This window comes from Myiozetetes cayanensis, unplaced genomic scaffold, assembly GCF_022539395.1.
Source record: "Myiozetetes cayanensis isolate MyiCay16 unplaced genomic scaffold, myiCay2020 scf28, whole genome shotgun sequence".
Taxonomy (NCBI): domain Eukaryota; kingdom Metazoa; phylum Chordata; class Aves; order Passeriformes; family Tyrannidae; genus Myiozetetes; species Myiozetetes cayanensis.
Window position 1 is genome coordinate 1,292,970 of NW_026087499.1, and position 14,663 is coordinate 1,307,632.

At 52.6% G+C, this 14,663-nt stretch overlaps 1 protein-coding gene across 2 annotated transcripts; it reads left to right on the plus strand.

The window, feature by feature from the left end:
* The first annotated feature begins 5,159 nt into the window (after window positions 1-5,159).
* LOC126643765 (transcription factor HES-5-like) lies at window positions 5,160-6,962 on the plus strand. Of its 2 annotated transcripts, none has more exons than XM_050322385.1 (3): window positions 5,160-5,250; window positions 5,546-5,741; window positions 5,907-6,962. In XM_050322385.1, the coding sequence occupies exons 1-3, from the start codon at window positions 5,185-5,187 to the stop codon at window positions 6,170-6,172; spliced, it is 528 nt and encodes a 175-aa protein (XP_050178342.1). In that variant the 5' UTR covers window positions 5,160-5,184; the 3' UTR covers window positions 6,173-6,962. The 2 variants fall into 2 exon arrangements, with proteins under 2 accessions (XP_050178342.1, XP_050178343.1); XM_050322386.1 differs by having other exon boundaries at window positions 5,546-5,726.
* Window positions 6,963-14,663: the final 7,701 nt, after the last annotated feature.

The window sequence follows — 14,663 nt, forward strand, 5'->3', positions numbered from 1 at the left end:
CAGCTCTTCATTCTGCTGCCAGCTGAGCATGGCAAAGGAGCTCCTCAGGCCTTCCAAACCCACCTGCCTGGCAGGGCAGGACCTGCCACAGCCCCAGGACACTGTCCCCAAGCACAGGTCCATGTGCTCTGCAGGTGGGGACTGACGGCTGCCAAGCAGGAGCTTACAGCCCAAAACTCACCCCAAAACTCAGGCTGAGCTCCAGGGATGGGGAGAAATCCACTGGGGCATAAGGGAGGGTCAGCTTCAGGTCACAAACTTCAGTCAGGGACAATCAGAGAGGCTCAGGGGACACCCGGGAAGCCTGTGCCTGTTATCCCCCCCCCAACCCCAAACCCTGCCCTGGCTGGAGTCTGAGTGATGAAATATCTGCCACATGCAGATGGGATTAATTGCTGCTCCTGCACGGGGAGAGGTGCTGCCCTCCCCTCTGGCACGGACACACCATTCCCATCCTGTCAATGGCAGCAAGTGGTTGCTGGGGCCAGGCCTCAGGAGCCACATTCCCAGTTCTCAACCTGCTCCTCTGAAATATCCTCCCTGCAGGATTCCTGCTCCTTGCCAAAAGCTTGGCAGCATTGCTTGCTCAGTCTTGTGACTTTTATCAGGAGGTTCAAAATACTTATGGCCTTCAGCAGGACTTCACATCCAAGCCTCATAATTCCATAAAGACAGAAAGTTAATGATGTCGATCCAAAGCCAAAATACTCACTAAAATAATCAAAAGGTGAGTAAACCCCCTCCCATCAAAATTCTTTTATTTTTTTATTAGAAACACCAAATGTTTTTGTTCAATTCCTATGACACTCAGCCCATTTCTTGGCTCCTCAAAGCCCAGATTTGACATTTGGAAGGCTGGCAGCAGTGCCAGACACCCGGAGGTGCAGAGCCCATTGTAAGAGCTGAATGCCACCGTCTTCCAAAAATCCCACCCAAAACAATGCGGGAAGTGCATGAACCCTGCAGCCTCTGTTTGCTCCCTGCACGGCATTGTCAGGGACAGGCTGTTCCCCCCCTGGCCAGGGCACAGGAGGTGACTGATGGGGAATTCTGGGGGGCTTTGGGGAGCGTTTGCTCCCAGTGGGGTCTGAGGTGCTGGAGAGGAGCCTCACACCCATCTGGCAGCACGTGTGAGATCCCTGCTGGGTGCCAGCCCCGCTCCCGGGGTGGGGAACAGCGCCATTCCCAAACCATCAGTGAGCCCCGGGCAGGGCAGGAGGGCAGGATGTACCCCGTGGTTTGTTATCTGGGTCCCGAGCAGGAGGGTGGTAAACACAGAACACGGTGGCTCCCGCCAAGCCTGCTCCCGGGGCAATGTGTTCCTTTGAGCCATAATTGATTCCTGCCATCAGGCACCAGCCTGCTCTCCCCCAGGGTCAGCGCTTTCCCACATCCAACCCCATTATCCCACAGACCGTGCCTTTTGTACAACACACTCCAGCTATTCATGTGCAAAGCAGCTGTAATCCCCAGACCTTTCAGAGTCAATATACCAGGAAATAATAAATCCCTCTTGTGCGCTCTTGAATGTGCCGAGAGGTGACTTGTGGGAATTTCAGCTGGGCAGAAAAATAATAAATTCTCCTTAATTTTTAATTATTTGTGATACTCACTGTAGAAGGACTATGCCATTGGTGCATGACTATTTGGGGGTCACCACACAAGCAGCTATAGAAATTGCTTTTGCCTCCAACAGCCCAAAAAATGCAGATCAAATTGTCTCAGATGTTTCTTAATGATCAAAGTCCTCTTTCCCTCACCCATGCACCTGGGAATGGCAGCATATTAAATATTCTGGATCTGAAGAAAAACTAATTAAAAAAGGTTAAACCTGTGAAGAATGTACTTTACAGTATTAAGACCCCTTTTTGAGGGGGTTCTGGTGTCTAAAGGAGGCAAGATAATGCCATGCTAATGACATTTAATGGAATATTTTACACAATGGGAGCAATAACAACATAACCTTTTCCCCTGGAAGGGCAGATTTCCCTGCACTCCCACTCTGTCAGTTCACACACAGAGTTATGCTTGTCTTGTGGGAACAGAAGCCAATCCTGAATAGCAAGTTTTACATGATAATTTCTTTATATATTGCCTTCCAGGCAAACAATTTTTAAACTGTTCAGTGTGTAGGATGTCACGTCACTGAAGGACCCTGAGCAGAGCATGGGAGGCAGGGTTGGGTGCACCTGGGGGGCTGGAGAGGGATCTTCACCTGCCACACCAAAGGAAGCACTGGCTCCTAAATTAAAAACGATCAGAGGATCATTAGGGGTCACTCAAACAGGCAGTGCCCTCTCTTTTCACACCTTAGCCAAGAACCTCCACAGAGCAAGCTGGAAGAGCGTGAGGATGATGAAGGGATGTGGTAATGCTGCAGGGATTTGTGCTGCTGAAATCCAGGAGTCTTAAACATTGGGACAGGTCCACCCAGCAGTGACACAGAGAACCAATAGTTCTTCAGGCATCCAAAGATAACAATTCCCACTCAGGTGTGTGTACCTGGGTACCTGGCAGGTGCTCTCTTTGCTGCTGTTCCCCCCCAGTGCTGCTGCCACCAGCACATGACCCTTCAAGTGAGAGCAGAGCTGGCTTGATCCTAACAACCCTTCCGTTTCCCTGGGGAAAAAGGCCTTCCCAGCAATGTTCCCAACAGGAGGGGAACAAAGAAACTCCTCTGCAAGACAGGGAGAAGGGGCCACCTGAGCACTTGCAGTGCCAAGGAGCAGTGCCCAGCCCTGCTCTTCATTCCAGGGTGCCCAGCACTGTCCCCAGGTGATGCCAGAGAAGAACAAGGGCCACTTCAGCCCTGTCCCTGCCTCCCACCACAGGCGCGGGGCAGCTCCCAATCCCAACAGGGCTCTATGGAAAAGTTCTCCCATGTCCCAGGAGAGCAAACTGAGGCCCAGGGGAGCAAACCAGCAGCCCCGGGACAGCCCGTGCTGCAGCTCAGCTCAGCTCCTGGAGCCACCCCTGGGTGTGACCCACTGTCCCTGCCCCTTGCCCCTTTCTCCTGGTACACACAGATCTGGGAGAAGCCCCTGGATGGAGAAAGAGGCGCGTTTGAGCCTTCCTGGGTGAAGAAGCCACAGAGTCCGTGGTGCTCCGGCAGCAGCAGCTCCACAAAGCAGTCATTAGCGCCAGGCTGTGTGGGTTTGGATTTCTCTGCCTTTCCCATACTCTTCCCCCATTGATAACACTTCTTGCTGGGACAATAGAAGTGTGCCTTGCAACTACTCCCGACATTAGTGACGGTGCTTGAGCCTGAATGATTTAAAGGGAAAGAATCCAACTCCCAAAAGACCATCTGGCTATCAGTTCTAACAGCAATAAAGGTCAGGGCTGCTTCTCAGGAGCTGGGAAAAAGATGGGGTTTGACACTGAAGAGTCTCTTCAACCAGCTTGGTCCGTGCCTACCTGTCAGCTCCTGGCCAGCATTCCTCCCCTGCCAGGAAAAGGATAACGTGGGATACCAGCTCCTGGAGGAAGGCCAGCCAAGGAGCTCAGGGAAACAGGCAACACCTCATTAGAGCTGGAGGAGCTGGGGCATGGTCTCTGAGCTGTGTCTTATTTTGTGTCATAATCCTTTGGCTGCTTCAAAGTGTTCATGAGATGTCTTGTCTCCTGGCTTTCCCACAACACAGGGAATAAAGGGCTCCAAGGACAACATCTGCCCTTCACAAAGCGCTGAGCCCATTCAGGTCAGCACAATGAATCCCTGGCTCTTCCAGTGACACCTCCCTCCTTCCTGTCAACTGCCCATTACCCTCGGGCTTCACTGCAGGATTTCCAAGGAAGAAACTCTTGGGCTTTCTTACCTCCCTGCACACTTCCCTCCTCCCTTTCCGTGCCCAGAAACTCGGCCACGCTCCGTGCTGGGAGCAGGAGGAGCAGGAGGAGCACACACCTCTGCCTGGGGCTGGACCCACAGATGGCAGGTGCAGCACAGCTTTTCCCAGGTAGGTTCTGGGTTATTTTCAGTGCTGCCTCAAGGACCGTATCCAGGCAGAGCTTTCTCTCATAAGACAAAATCAGAACTGACCTCCAGTGCCCTCACAGCTTCATTCTTTCCTTGCCTCTATCACAAAAGAAGTGTTTGCCTAATTCATACCGACATCTCCATGCCAATGCAAGCAAGCAGCTCTGTCCCCATTTTCCACATTAGGAAACGGAGTGGGAATGACACAGGAAGGTTTACACAGGGAGGCAGAGACTGGTCTCTGAGATCTGATGTTCAGCACTGCAGCAGGTCCAAGGGCAGAACAGGGCACAGCAGGAACCTCAGGCAAGAAGCACAACCTCACTGAGGGCCAAAGATGGGCCTCAGCTGCTGAATCCCATTTATGACACACCTCTGGCTTCCCAAGACTTCCCAGGATTCCAGGCTGAACTTGGTGCTATTCCTCAGCCCATCTTAACCATCATCCCCATAAATGTCTGTATGAAAGAGAGAGAGGGGGAAAGGGAAAAGCAAGAGCTGTGGGGTGGTAGGCATGGCCCAGATCTGCTTCCTTACTGGGGGCAGTGGGAACACTCACAGAGCCCGCTGTGTTCAGGGGAAGAGCGAGACTGAGGTTACTATTCCCACTGCTTCCCATTATTCATCCCATCCATCCAACACCCCAGCACCCTGACTGTCACTTCTCCACAGCTTTGAAAATGCGCTGCAAACAACCCTGGGGCTGCACACTGGTCACGCTTTGGGTCCCCCATTGCCGTGCTGTATGGACACACCCCACACACACGCTCCAGCTGCAAAGCCCCCGCTCTGGGAAGGGCAGGGATGCCCTTGGTGATGTTGATTTTATCCCCACCAGGCCTCCTCGTGGCCCTTTCCCGCCTTCCCCACTGCCGGCACATGCGGGGCCTCGGGAATGCCGCTGATCCCCGACCAGCTGGAGGGTCGGTGCTTTCCCAGCTCCCCACGCCGCACACTCCACCAGCAGCGTGGGCAGAAGGTTATTCTCCCCGGGGCATTGGCAGCCAATGTACCGTGCACTAATGGATGCTTCCCCCATTGTCCCGCTGCCTGCCTGGATTGGCTGCAGGGCTGTGGGAAACACCGGCCATCCCCACACTCACGTATCTGCCCCGGCTCCCTGCTATAAATACAGGCACTTGGGAGCTGCCAAAGCATCAGCACGGCAGCTGAGCGGGGTCTGTGCCCAGCTGAGAGCTCCCGGGATGGCTCCCAGCAACACCCTCATGATCCACATGGAGGAGAAACTGCTGCCAAAGGAAAAGAATAAAGTAAGTGGAGCCCTTGAGAGGACTGGAAAGGCTGGCTTGCCCCTAGCAAATAAACAGGACATGAGAATAGATGGGATAAGGGGGAGAAAGTGGTCTGGGGGAAGGCAAGTAGGTTAAAGAGAGATAAAGGAGATTATAATGATTTTTTAAAATTAAATAGAGTAGGGAATGGGTGGGCAGCATCTCACAGCTCTTCTACGAAATGAAAGCATCTTTGAACACGAGTATCAGGGCATCGGGGGGAAAGGGGGTCAGGCCTCACGAAATCCCTGAGGATGTGCTCCATCTTCCCCAGCTGAGGAAGCCGGTGGTGGAGAAAATGCGCCGGGACCGGATCAACAGCAGCATCGAGCAGCTGAAACTGCTCCTGGAGAAGGAGTTCCAGAGGCATCAGCCCAACTCCAAGCTGGAGAAAGCCGACATCCTGGAAGTGGCTGTGAGCTACCTGAAGCAGCAGAGCCAGCTGCAGGAGCAAAGTGAGTGCAGAGCAGGTACTGCACACCTGGCCCTGCCCCCCAGGGCTGGGACACCCCAGCTCCAGGCACACGAGCAGGGCTCGTGGGCTCCTGAAAGAAACCCACTGCTCAGATCACCAGTGTCCCGTGTTTTTGGTTGTAATCTTAACCCACTGTGTTTATTCTTTCCTCCTCTTCCAGCATTCACCCACAAGAGCCCCGAGCAGGACTTTAACAGCGGGTACCTGCGGTGCCTCAAGGAGGCCATGCACTTTCTGTCCTACTACGAGCCCAAGAAGGAGACCCAGGTCCAGCTCATCAAGCACTTCTGCAGAGCCCAGCTGGGCTCAGACACCTCGTACCCCCCTGCCCTGCGCAGCTCCCCCCTGTCTCCCTGCGTGCTTCCCAGAAAACTGCCTGCCCAGAAGAGCCTGGCTGCCGCTCCCACCCTCTGGAGGCCCTGGTAGACCTGCTGAACTCTGTTCCCATGCTTTGCTACAAAAACTAGAGGGACCTGTGGTTTGTTAGTTCCTCTTTAAAGTAGGAAACGTTGCTTTCCAAAGGTGGGAGGGGGCTGTTATTGTTTTTCTGTCACCAGAAATGAGGGTCGCTGGGTGGTTTCCCTTCATAGTGAAGGACTGTGGGTGTTCCTTGCAGCAAATTTGTTGCTTTTATTGGTGGCTCCTGGCCAAAGACAGGACCAGGTTCTGTGGTGATTTCAGAGCAAATGCCCTCGGTTTCCATCAGAGGCTGCCGAGCCTGTGGCTGTCAGTGGAAATCCTTCTGCTGACTCCCAGGGTCACTGGTTCAAGTGCTCCATTGTCTCCTGGTAATGTACTGACCTTCCTCAAGAAGGAGCCCTTTGGAGAATGTATTTTGTGTCATAAAGAGAGGACTGAGCCTTTACCTTTTGAGTGAAAGATGTTATTGAGAAATGCTGGCTCTTCTGAAGCTCCTCTGCTATTTTTAGTGTCCTCACAGAGCTGTGCTGATCACAGGTAGCTCTGGGGAAAATTCTCTTCATGTCACTTTGTGCTGCTCTCAGTCGAGGGATAATTGATGCCTTTTGTAAAGGAAATACCTGAGCTATACCTTGAGGAAAAGGGGGAGGAAGGGAGGCAATAAGTACTTTGTAATCATTCCCTGAACATGCTAAGGAGCTTAAATAGCTTTTATAAAGTTGTAATGTATTCATCCTGTGTGATGTCCAACTTGTGTGTCTTCACTGTGCCATACAATAAAAATGGTTTTAGTCATTAATCCTTTGGTTTGAAATGATTCAAATGGTTAATCCTGCTGGACTGGGTGCATGCAGACTCTCCTGCAGTGGGGAAGCCATCAGGAGGTGTCACAGTGCTTTATCTCTGTGAAATCCCTTTGGCAGAGCAGGATTTCAGATCCTGTAGAGCAGCAACCTCTGGGAAAATTATCAAAAATCAAAATGGAGGTGAAGCTGCAGTGAGGTGCTGAGAGGTGTCAACCTTTCAGACTTGACAACAACCCATTCAGCCTTAAACAAATCCCTAATTTCACAGCCACTTCACCTCCCCCATTAATTTGCCCACCAAGCTGAGCTCAGTCTTGTACTTTCTGCCCGTTTATGAGGGAGCATCAGGGAAATCTCCCAGTAACTTCCAAAGAGTTTGGCACTTGCCCCTTCTTGGGGAACTTGCCTTCTTTGAGCCACCTGCACTGGGGTGAACTACTTTTTGTTGTCTTTTAATTTGATGACACTAATTCTGCCAGGCAATAGCAGAATTGTTCCCTTCACTGAAGGGAAATATGCCCACATGGGGCTGGAAGTCTCCATAATTAGACAGCAGAGGCTGAAAAGCGTTTCCTCTCCTAAAGTATTTCCTCTTATTTTCCCTTCTCTTCGAAGTAGAGTAAATCTGCACAAATAATCAGTTCACAAAACTATTCTCTAGCCACAGTAACACACTGATTTGGGTACAGGACAGGGAACCTTCTCATTTGTACAGAGATACAGGACCAGCATGAAACACCACTGCTCAACAACTCAGCCCTCCTCAGATTCCCTGGGAGAGGTGCCCTTGAAAAGCTTCATTTCTAGAATAAGGGTTTTTTCCTAAATAAAAGGAAACAATGAACACCTGATCCTGTCAAAGCTGCTCAGTGAAGCCGGGAGCAGCCTCAGATCTGCTAAGGTGACACAATCAAACTCATCCCAGCCCTGCTGGCTGTGCCTGGCCAGTCCTTGTTTGGCTTGTGATGAAACCCTCTCTTATCAACACAGCAAGCCCCCCAAAAAGCCAGACAGCTGGGTGAGGAACGTGCTGCTCTGCCTCATCACGGCTCAGGGGTCATTTTGGTTGTTCCTTTGCCCTGAAAGCACAAGCTGGTTGAGTGCTCCTCACCTCTCTGCCAGGTAGGCTTTGGTACAGGTCTCTACCAATGCTGCAGGTAATTTCTGCTTCCTAATGAAGTGCTAAATAATTCAGAAGAGATATTTTTAGATTTTGTGGTTGCTTAGCAAGCTTGAAAAAGTCACTTTGCCTCGCTGTGCTCAACTTGTCGTTGTCAATTAGTACAACGTTCTGAATCCCAGCAAAACTCCAGCTGTTGTACATGCCTGGGGGTTTTTAAATCAAGCCTAATTAGGGCGGTTTGGGCGCGTTCAGACTCAGCTGGAATGCCATGTGCCCCAAAGCCCACCCCATCCTGACTGTGCCCCACTGGGAGCAGAGTCACACGTGGCACGGAGAGGCTGCTGCCCCTGTGGGGATGGGATTGCCCCCAAACGCGGTGTGGGTGTCCCCCCACAGCACCACTGCAGGGTGTTCAACACGGTGGGAGGGAGAGGAACAGCCAGTGCTTCCTCCTGGGCAGCAGGATGGGACCAAACCCCTCCGGAAAGGCTCCCTTTGCTCCAGGGAATCAGATCCACCCCGCTGCAAACGCTCCCCTTCTGCTTTTCATCAGCCACAGACTTGCCCCTCTGGGCCTTAATTCACCAATTACCCCTCGAGCTAAAAGCCAGACCCCAGCCCCAGCCCGGCAAAGGGTATGTTTACAATTTATTAATTATTATCACTTCTCATAATTGAACTCAAAGCTTCTTATCCCTCCCTCCCCGTCCCCTGGGGCGACCCTCCCCTGCTCCAACACATTCCCACCCTTAGGGGAGATGTTGTTTATTATGCTGATCCCACAGCTCAGGAATACTCTCCTGACAAAGCCCCTATTAACCTCAGAGTGTGGGCCTGAGTTTCTCGGAGTTTCCCACACTTTCTTCCCCATTTGGGGCATTCAGAGGGGCACAAAGGCAGCGTGTGCCTCACAACAGCCCGCATTAGTGCCGCTCTCTGGCTCCTCATTGTGCCGACCGGCAATTCCTGTCCCGATGGACCATCTGGAGAGCTATTTTCCCAAGGAGCACATTGATCGATCAGTATTATTCGAGGACTCTTTTAAAACTTGGGAATGTTATGCTCTTTGACACTAAATAGGTGTCTTGAGAGGGGCTGTCAGAAAGATTTTAAACCATTTAAGGAAGGCAGAGAGGGGGAAAAAAAAAAAAAGTAAAAATCGTAATTATTTCTTTAAAAACACCGTCAATAGCATCTGGGAGACAGGCTGACATGAATGTAGGAAATGGTCTAAAATAAAAATGCCCTGAAATTGGTACAAGCTGGACGCACAGCCACGGAGGTGCAGGACGCTGCTTTTCAAATCTGCATAACATAGACAGTGAAATTGTGGGTTTCTGTCCTCTCTCCTGACAGTTCTCCTCCCTCCAGACCTGTTGCTGCATTGCAACATGCTGGGTTTGCCTCCACGGAAAGCTGTGGATCAGAAGGGCTAAGAAAGCTGCCAGTTGGTGTTAAACCAGGAGCAGCTTCTGTGCAGAGTGTGTGCAGCAATCTGCACCTGGGTGGAAATCACTGCCCCAAGACCAGGAGCAGAAAGGCCCAGTACCAACTCCTCAGGCTGGGGCACCTCCAGCTGCTTGGATTTATGGACTGCCACGGACACCAGCCTACGAGGACAGGTTTGGGATGGTTGTTCCTCAGCTCACAGCAATCCCACCACAGGCTCAGGGCTTTGCTGTCCCCTCTCAGGAGCAGCTCCCGATCTCACACCACCCTCCTGAGAAGGGAATTATTGTGTCACATTCCTCACTCAACTCCATGTTTGGGAGTTTTGAGGATTTGTCTCTTTTAATCCTTCATTCCCCAAACAGGGATAACAACCCTGTTTCTGAGCCAGCCCCAGACAGTCCGAGAGCCACAAACTCTTCCCATGGAAGTGGAGCACAGTGACCAGGGTTTGGACCCCCAACATGTTCCAGTGGGACAGACTGTTGCAGTAAGAGATGAATTTTTAAAAAAGCCCAAACTGAGCAAACTGGTCACAGACTTTTAACAAAACTGGACTGCAGCACAGCATAATTCTTCCTGAAATCCTTGCAGGAAGTGCCTACTGCACCCAGCCCCATAAGGAATATCCCGTAGGGACAGCCTCAGTCTGGATAAGTCATTATTCTGAAGCCTCAGTCGGGAAATATCATTGCCATTGAGTTTTCAGGTCTTACCAACCGAACCAAAGGGGGAATATCTGTTCCTCTCACCTCCTCTCAGAGGGAAGGTGAGGCAGGCATGGCGGGGATGGAAGATCAGTGGTGCCTTTCCAAGGGACAGAGAGAGGGAGAAGCTGGGCTGTGCTGTGTGTGCCTGGTGCCCCATCCCCATCAGATGGGGAGAGCCCACAGCTCCCGGCGTTTCCCACGTCGCCCATTGAGGGAGTTAAACTGCGGACAAAAGGCGTGTGCCTGGAGGGCCCGGGACAGCCCGCGGCACCATCTGCCCGGCCCTGCGCGCCAGGGATCAGGCTTTAATCACCGGAGCTGCTGGAGCCCTTTGGAGGCCGCGGCATTGTGCTGGGGACGGCGTGGCTTTATTTAAAACCGCTCGTTCCGTATTTCCAGCGCTGAAAATTGGGTCAGAGCCTCCCTCCTTCCCAGACGGTGCGTGCGGGACCTGCTGGCCCTTCCAGCCCACGTGGCCCCGGGAGGGATCCAGAAGGCCCTGGATGCGCTCCCAGCTCCAGCAACAGCTCAAGAACAGGCAGGGATTGCCCTGGCTCCGAGGAATAATGCTGACTACAAGCTGACAAAGTAATTGAAAGAACTCATTTTGAATTGGTACTCAGAGTCCTTGTTCGATTACAGTTGATTGACAACCAGTGAGAATTTAAATTGCTGTACCCTAAGTGATCCACCTGAAACGCTGTTGGGCTGGGAAGGGAGAACAGCTGACCCATGGAACTCCATTAGAATCCAGGCAGTAAAAAGGGCCTTTAAAAGCTTCAGGTTGATAATTAGTCACAGGATCATCCTTTGCAGGACTGTATCTTTTTATTCAACAACCCTCTGAGTGCTGGAACACCTTTCTGTCCATGTACCCACAGACACAGTCTGGGTTGTCCAGAGGATGCTGAAGGCAGGTGGAACAGGCTGACTGTGGCTGGCAGGGAAATGAGAGGGTTCCCTTCTGTTTTTTTGACATAGGAAATGAGTAGAGTTTTCATCAGTGTTGTAGTGGTAAGAAACAGGCATTCAAAAGCTACATGAGGCCTCATATACCTGGCTGACAGATCTGGAAGGTGACTGGCTTTGTACTGGGTTGTGCTGGGAGGAGGCAGCAGACCTGAGCAGGCACCTTAACCTGGGAAAAAAGTATCTCAAAAAGGGAGCTTCAGTCCAGGACCCTGCCTGGTCCTTTCCCCTTCCCTGCCTGAGCACACGTGGCACAGAGATGAGCAGGGCCAGGACTGAACAGGGGCACAGGGTGGCCTCACACCTGGGTCACATTCTGCAAGGGGAGAATACAGCAAAGCAAGGGACAAGAATCGACTTTTCACTCCATCTCAGCTGTCTGTAGAGGGGAAATATATTTAGTTGGAGACTCAGGACCAAGGGAACAGTGAGGCATTTACAAAGTGGCATGAAATGAAACAGGACATGTTTAGGAAAGGCATCCTGATCATTACATGTCACGGGCTGCTGTAGGAAAGCCCAGATTACCCGAACAAAAGCAAGGAAGAGCTCTTGATATAACTTATAGAGGGGCTTTAAACAATGGAGAGGAAAATATTTCAGGCTAACTGCTTTGCACCAACTGCTTGAAGGGTTCTTCCCTCAATTTTAGTCTCTTGTTGCCTGAAAATTATCTGGTACTGTATTCATATAAGCACGGTTTAATGTCAGTGAAAGGCTTTAGTCCCTCTAATTCTGCATCTTTTCCCTTTCAGCCTCTCCTTTGGGCACAGAGCATTATCTCCTCCTGGGATCAGTTTTCGGTGCTTAGTTTCAGCACAGCCTGGGAATCGGCAGCGCGGTGCCGCCGTTCCCAGCACCGGGCAGGAGCTGGGTGATAATGCCGGCGAACGCTTTCCCACGTTCCCTCCGCAGCGCCGCGGTGCCAATCCCCATTGTGTCCCACGCTCCCCAGCCCACCTGCTCCTCTGGGAGCAGGGTATTATCCCCAGGCGATTCACAGTCGATTTGCCACGCTGTAATGGATGCTTTCCCATTGTCCCGGCCGCGCGGGGATTGGCTGCGGACTGTGGGAACCTCCGAGTCGCTGCGGCCCCAGACATTTGTATGCGGGCCCCGCGTATAAATAGGGGAGATGCCGCTCCCCGCTCCACCCCGAGCCCGGCAGCGCTCGGGACGGCGGCACCCGGAGCGCTCTTCCCGGGAATTCCAGAGCCCAGGGAAGCACAGAGTGAGTATCTCCGAGCGAGCAGGGCCGGCCCCGGTCGGGGGTAGGAGCTGGGGAGGGGGAGCCCCACTGCTCACGGCCCCTTCCCCTTCTGTGTTACAGCTCGGGAGCCGCCTGGGCACGGGATTTACAGCAGCCTGGGGCCGCTGGAACTGCTCCTGGAGAAGGGGGGCAGAGGCACCAGCCCGACCCCCAGCTGGGGAAAGGAGACGTCCAGGGGATGGCTGTGAGCCCCCCGAAACACGGGCGAGGTGAGTACCCCCAGCACACCCCGTGCCCTGCTCGCCAGGCAACGCTCCAGCCGGAGTGTAACCCTTCCCTTCTGCCCTCCCAGCGCCCGGCCCGATCCTCGGCAGGATCATCGCACCCAGAGCCTCGGAGCAGCCCCGCAATCCCCGTTCCACCGGCACGGAAACACGGATGGAGCCCAGCTACCCCTTCCAGGGATCACAACCAGCACCTGAGGACTCCGGTTCTCCCCCTGCCAAACCCACAGCATCCACTCCCTCCCGCAGCCTCCGGAGGCCTTGGCAGTTCACCATCCCACTTCCATGATCCCTGGACATTTGCTGGTATTCCAGAGGAGCCCCTGACTTGCTGGACAAGTCCCCCCACTCCTCTCACGAGTAGGGAAGAATGTTTCCCTTTTGCAGAGCGTTGCTCTGCTTGGATGAGTTGCTTCCCTTCTTCCAGAAGGACCGGGATGATCCCACCGCGTGGAGAGAAAGTTGTTCCGAGGGAATGTGAGCTGTATCCTCCTGCTGGGAGGGCTGGGAAGGGTCGTTCGGAGAGGAACGACGGCTGTTCTTAACCTCTGTGAGGTTGTCCGTGTACACCTGCTGGGAAAGCTGAGGTGGGCAGGACAGAATTCCCAAAAGTGTCCGTTCAGGAGGAGCCTTTTCCTCTGAGTGTCCCGGGGTATCCACACCTGAGTGTGGCTGGAGCTGGGGGGATCTCAGAGCAGCTCATTGGACACATTTGGGAATCTGCCCTTCCCACGGTGCCATCAGGGGTTCTATAACATTTATAGTCTGTGCTGGGCGTGCTCTGGAAATGGTTAAACCACAACCCAAACGATGTAGAGGAAATTCCTCGGAATGTCTTGCTCACAGACCAGGGCTGTTTGTGAGGTTCAGGATGTGTGTGTGTGTGTGCCTTTTGTAAAGGCTGAAGCTCGTTTTTATGTCCTTATAGGAGAGAAAGTTACAGCCGAGCTGCCGAGATTACAAGGAATGTTTATCAAAGTCTTTCGTGAAAGGCGGGTGTATAAATTGTATTTACTCTTGGGTACCCTTTTACCAGGGGAAAATGGGAATTCCTTACTGTCCTTGGAGGATGTTGTGACATGTTCTGTGCGAGCTGCACCGATGTATAAACCTGTGTCAGAGTTATGCTGAACTTCAGAAACTTTTAATGCTCAAGAATAAATAAAAACCTGGTACATAAATTCGAAGTTATTCTCTTTTATTTGAGTAGTTTTTACAGCTGCTTTCCCTGTGGTCAATGGGCATGAGGCAGATTTCAGTGAAGGCAAAGATATTCAGGATTGCCACTGAATTTCCCCACCAGTTCTGTGTGCATCAGGAGCCCTTGCAATGCTGTTTTCCACAGCAGAGGATCCAGAGCTCGGGAACATCCAACCCCAGCTCCCTCAGTGCCAGACAAAAATAGCAGCATGCCCGAGCAGCCAATTCCTCGGGAATTCAGAGCCAAGAAAGGTCACTGCAAGGGTGAACTCGGGAACACTTATGCCTGACTCCCAAAATCCTGGAATGGTTCTGGTTGGGAGGGGCCTCAGAGACCACCTAGTTCTGACCCCGTGTCACAGGCAGGGACACCAAACACAGAGAGGGCCTCTGATTAAGAGGGAAAGTTTCCCAAGGCACTCCATGGCACATTCCATGTTCCTGGGGACGCGCCCAGGTCACAGAATATTCGGATTAATATCCCTTAATTAAAATTAGGGAAGGTTGGCTGAGGGGGATCCATGTGGAGCTGCTCCATTATCTCTGCGTGTCCAGCAGTGTCCTGGCCCTGACAGCTCCCCCCGGGGGTCTCTGTGCCCGTTCCCCACCCTCCCTCACCCCGAGGAGTGTCTCTGCCCCCACCCCGGGGGTCTCTCTGTGTCTGTGTCCCCCCATCCCGGGGGTCTCTCTGTGTCTGTGTCCCCCTCTGTCCCGGGGGTCTCTGTGTCCCCCCATCCCGGGGTGTG

What these genes read in the sequence shown, in the direction of transcription:
- LOC126643765 (XM_050322385.1), top strand. Translation starts at nt 5,185, where the DNA reads ATGGCTCCCAGCAACACCCTCATGATCCACATGGAGGAGAAACTGCTG. An exon ending in TGCCAAAGGAAAAGAATAAA is followed by an intron (nt 5,251 to 5,545) that starts GTAAGTGGAGCC and finishes CATCTTCCCCAG; the next exon opens with CTGAGGAAGCCGGTGGTGGA. An exon ending in GCAAAGTGAGTGCAGAGCAG is followed by an intron (nt 5,742 to 5,906) that starts GTACTGCACACC and finishes CTCCTCTTCCAG; the next exon opens with CATTCACCCACAAGAGCCCC.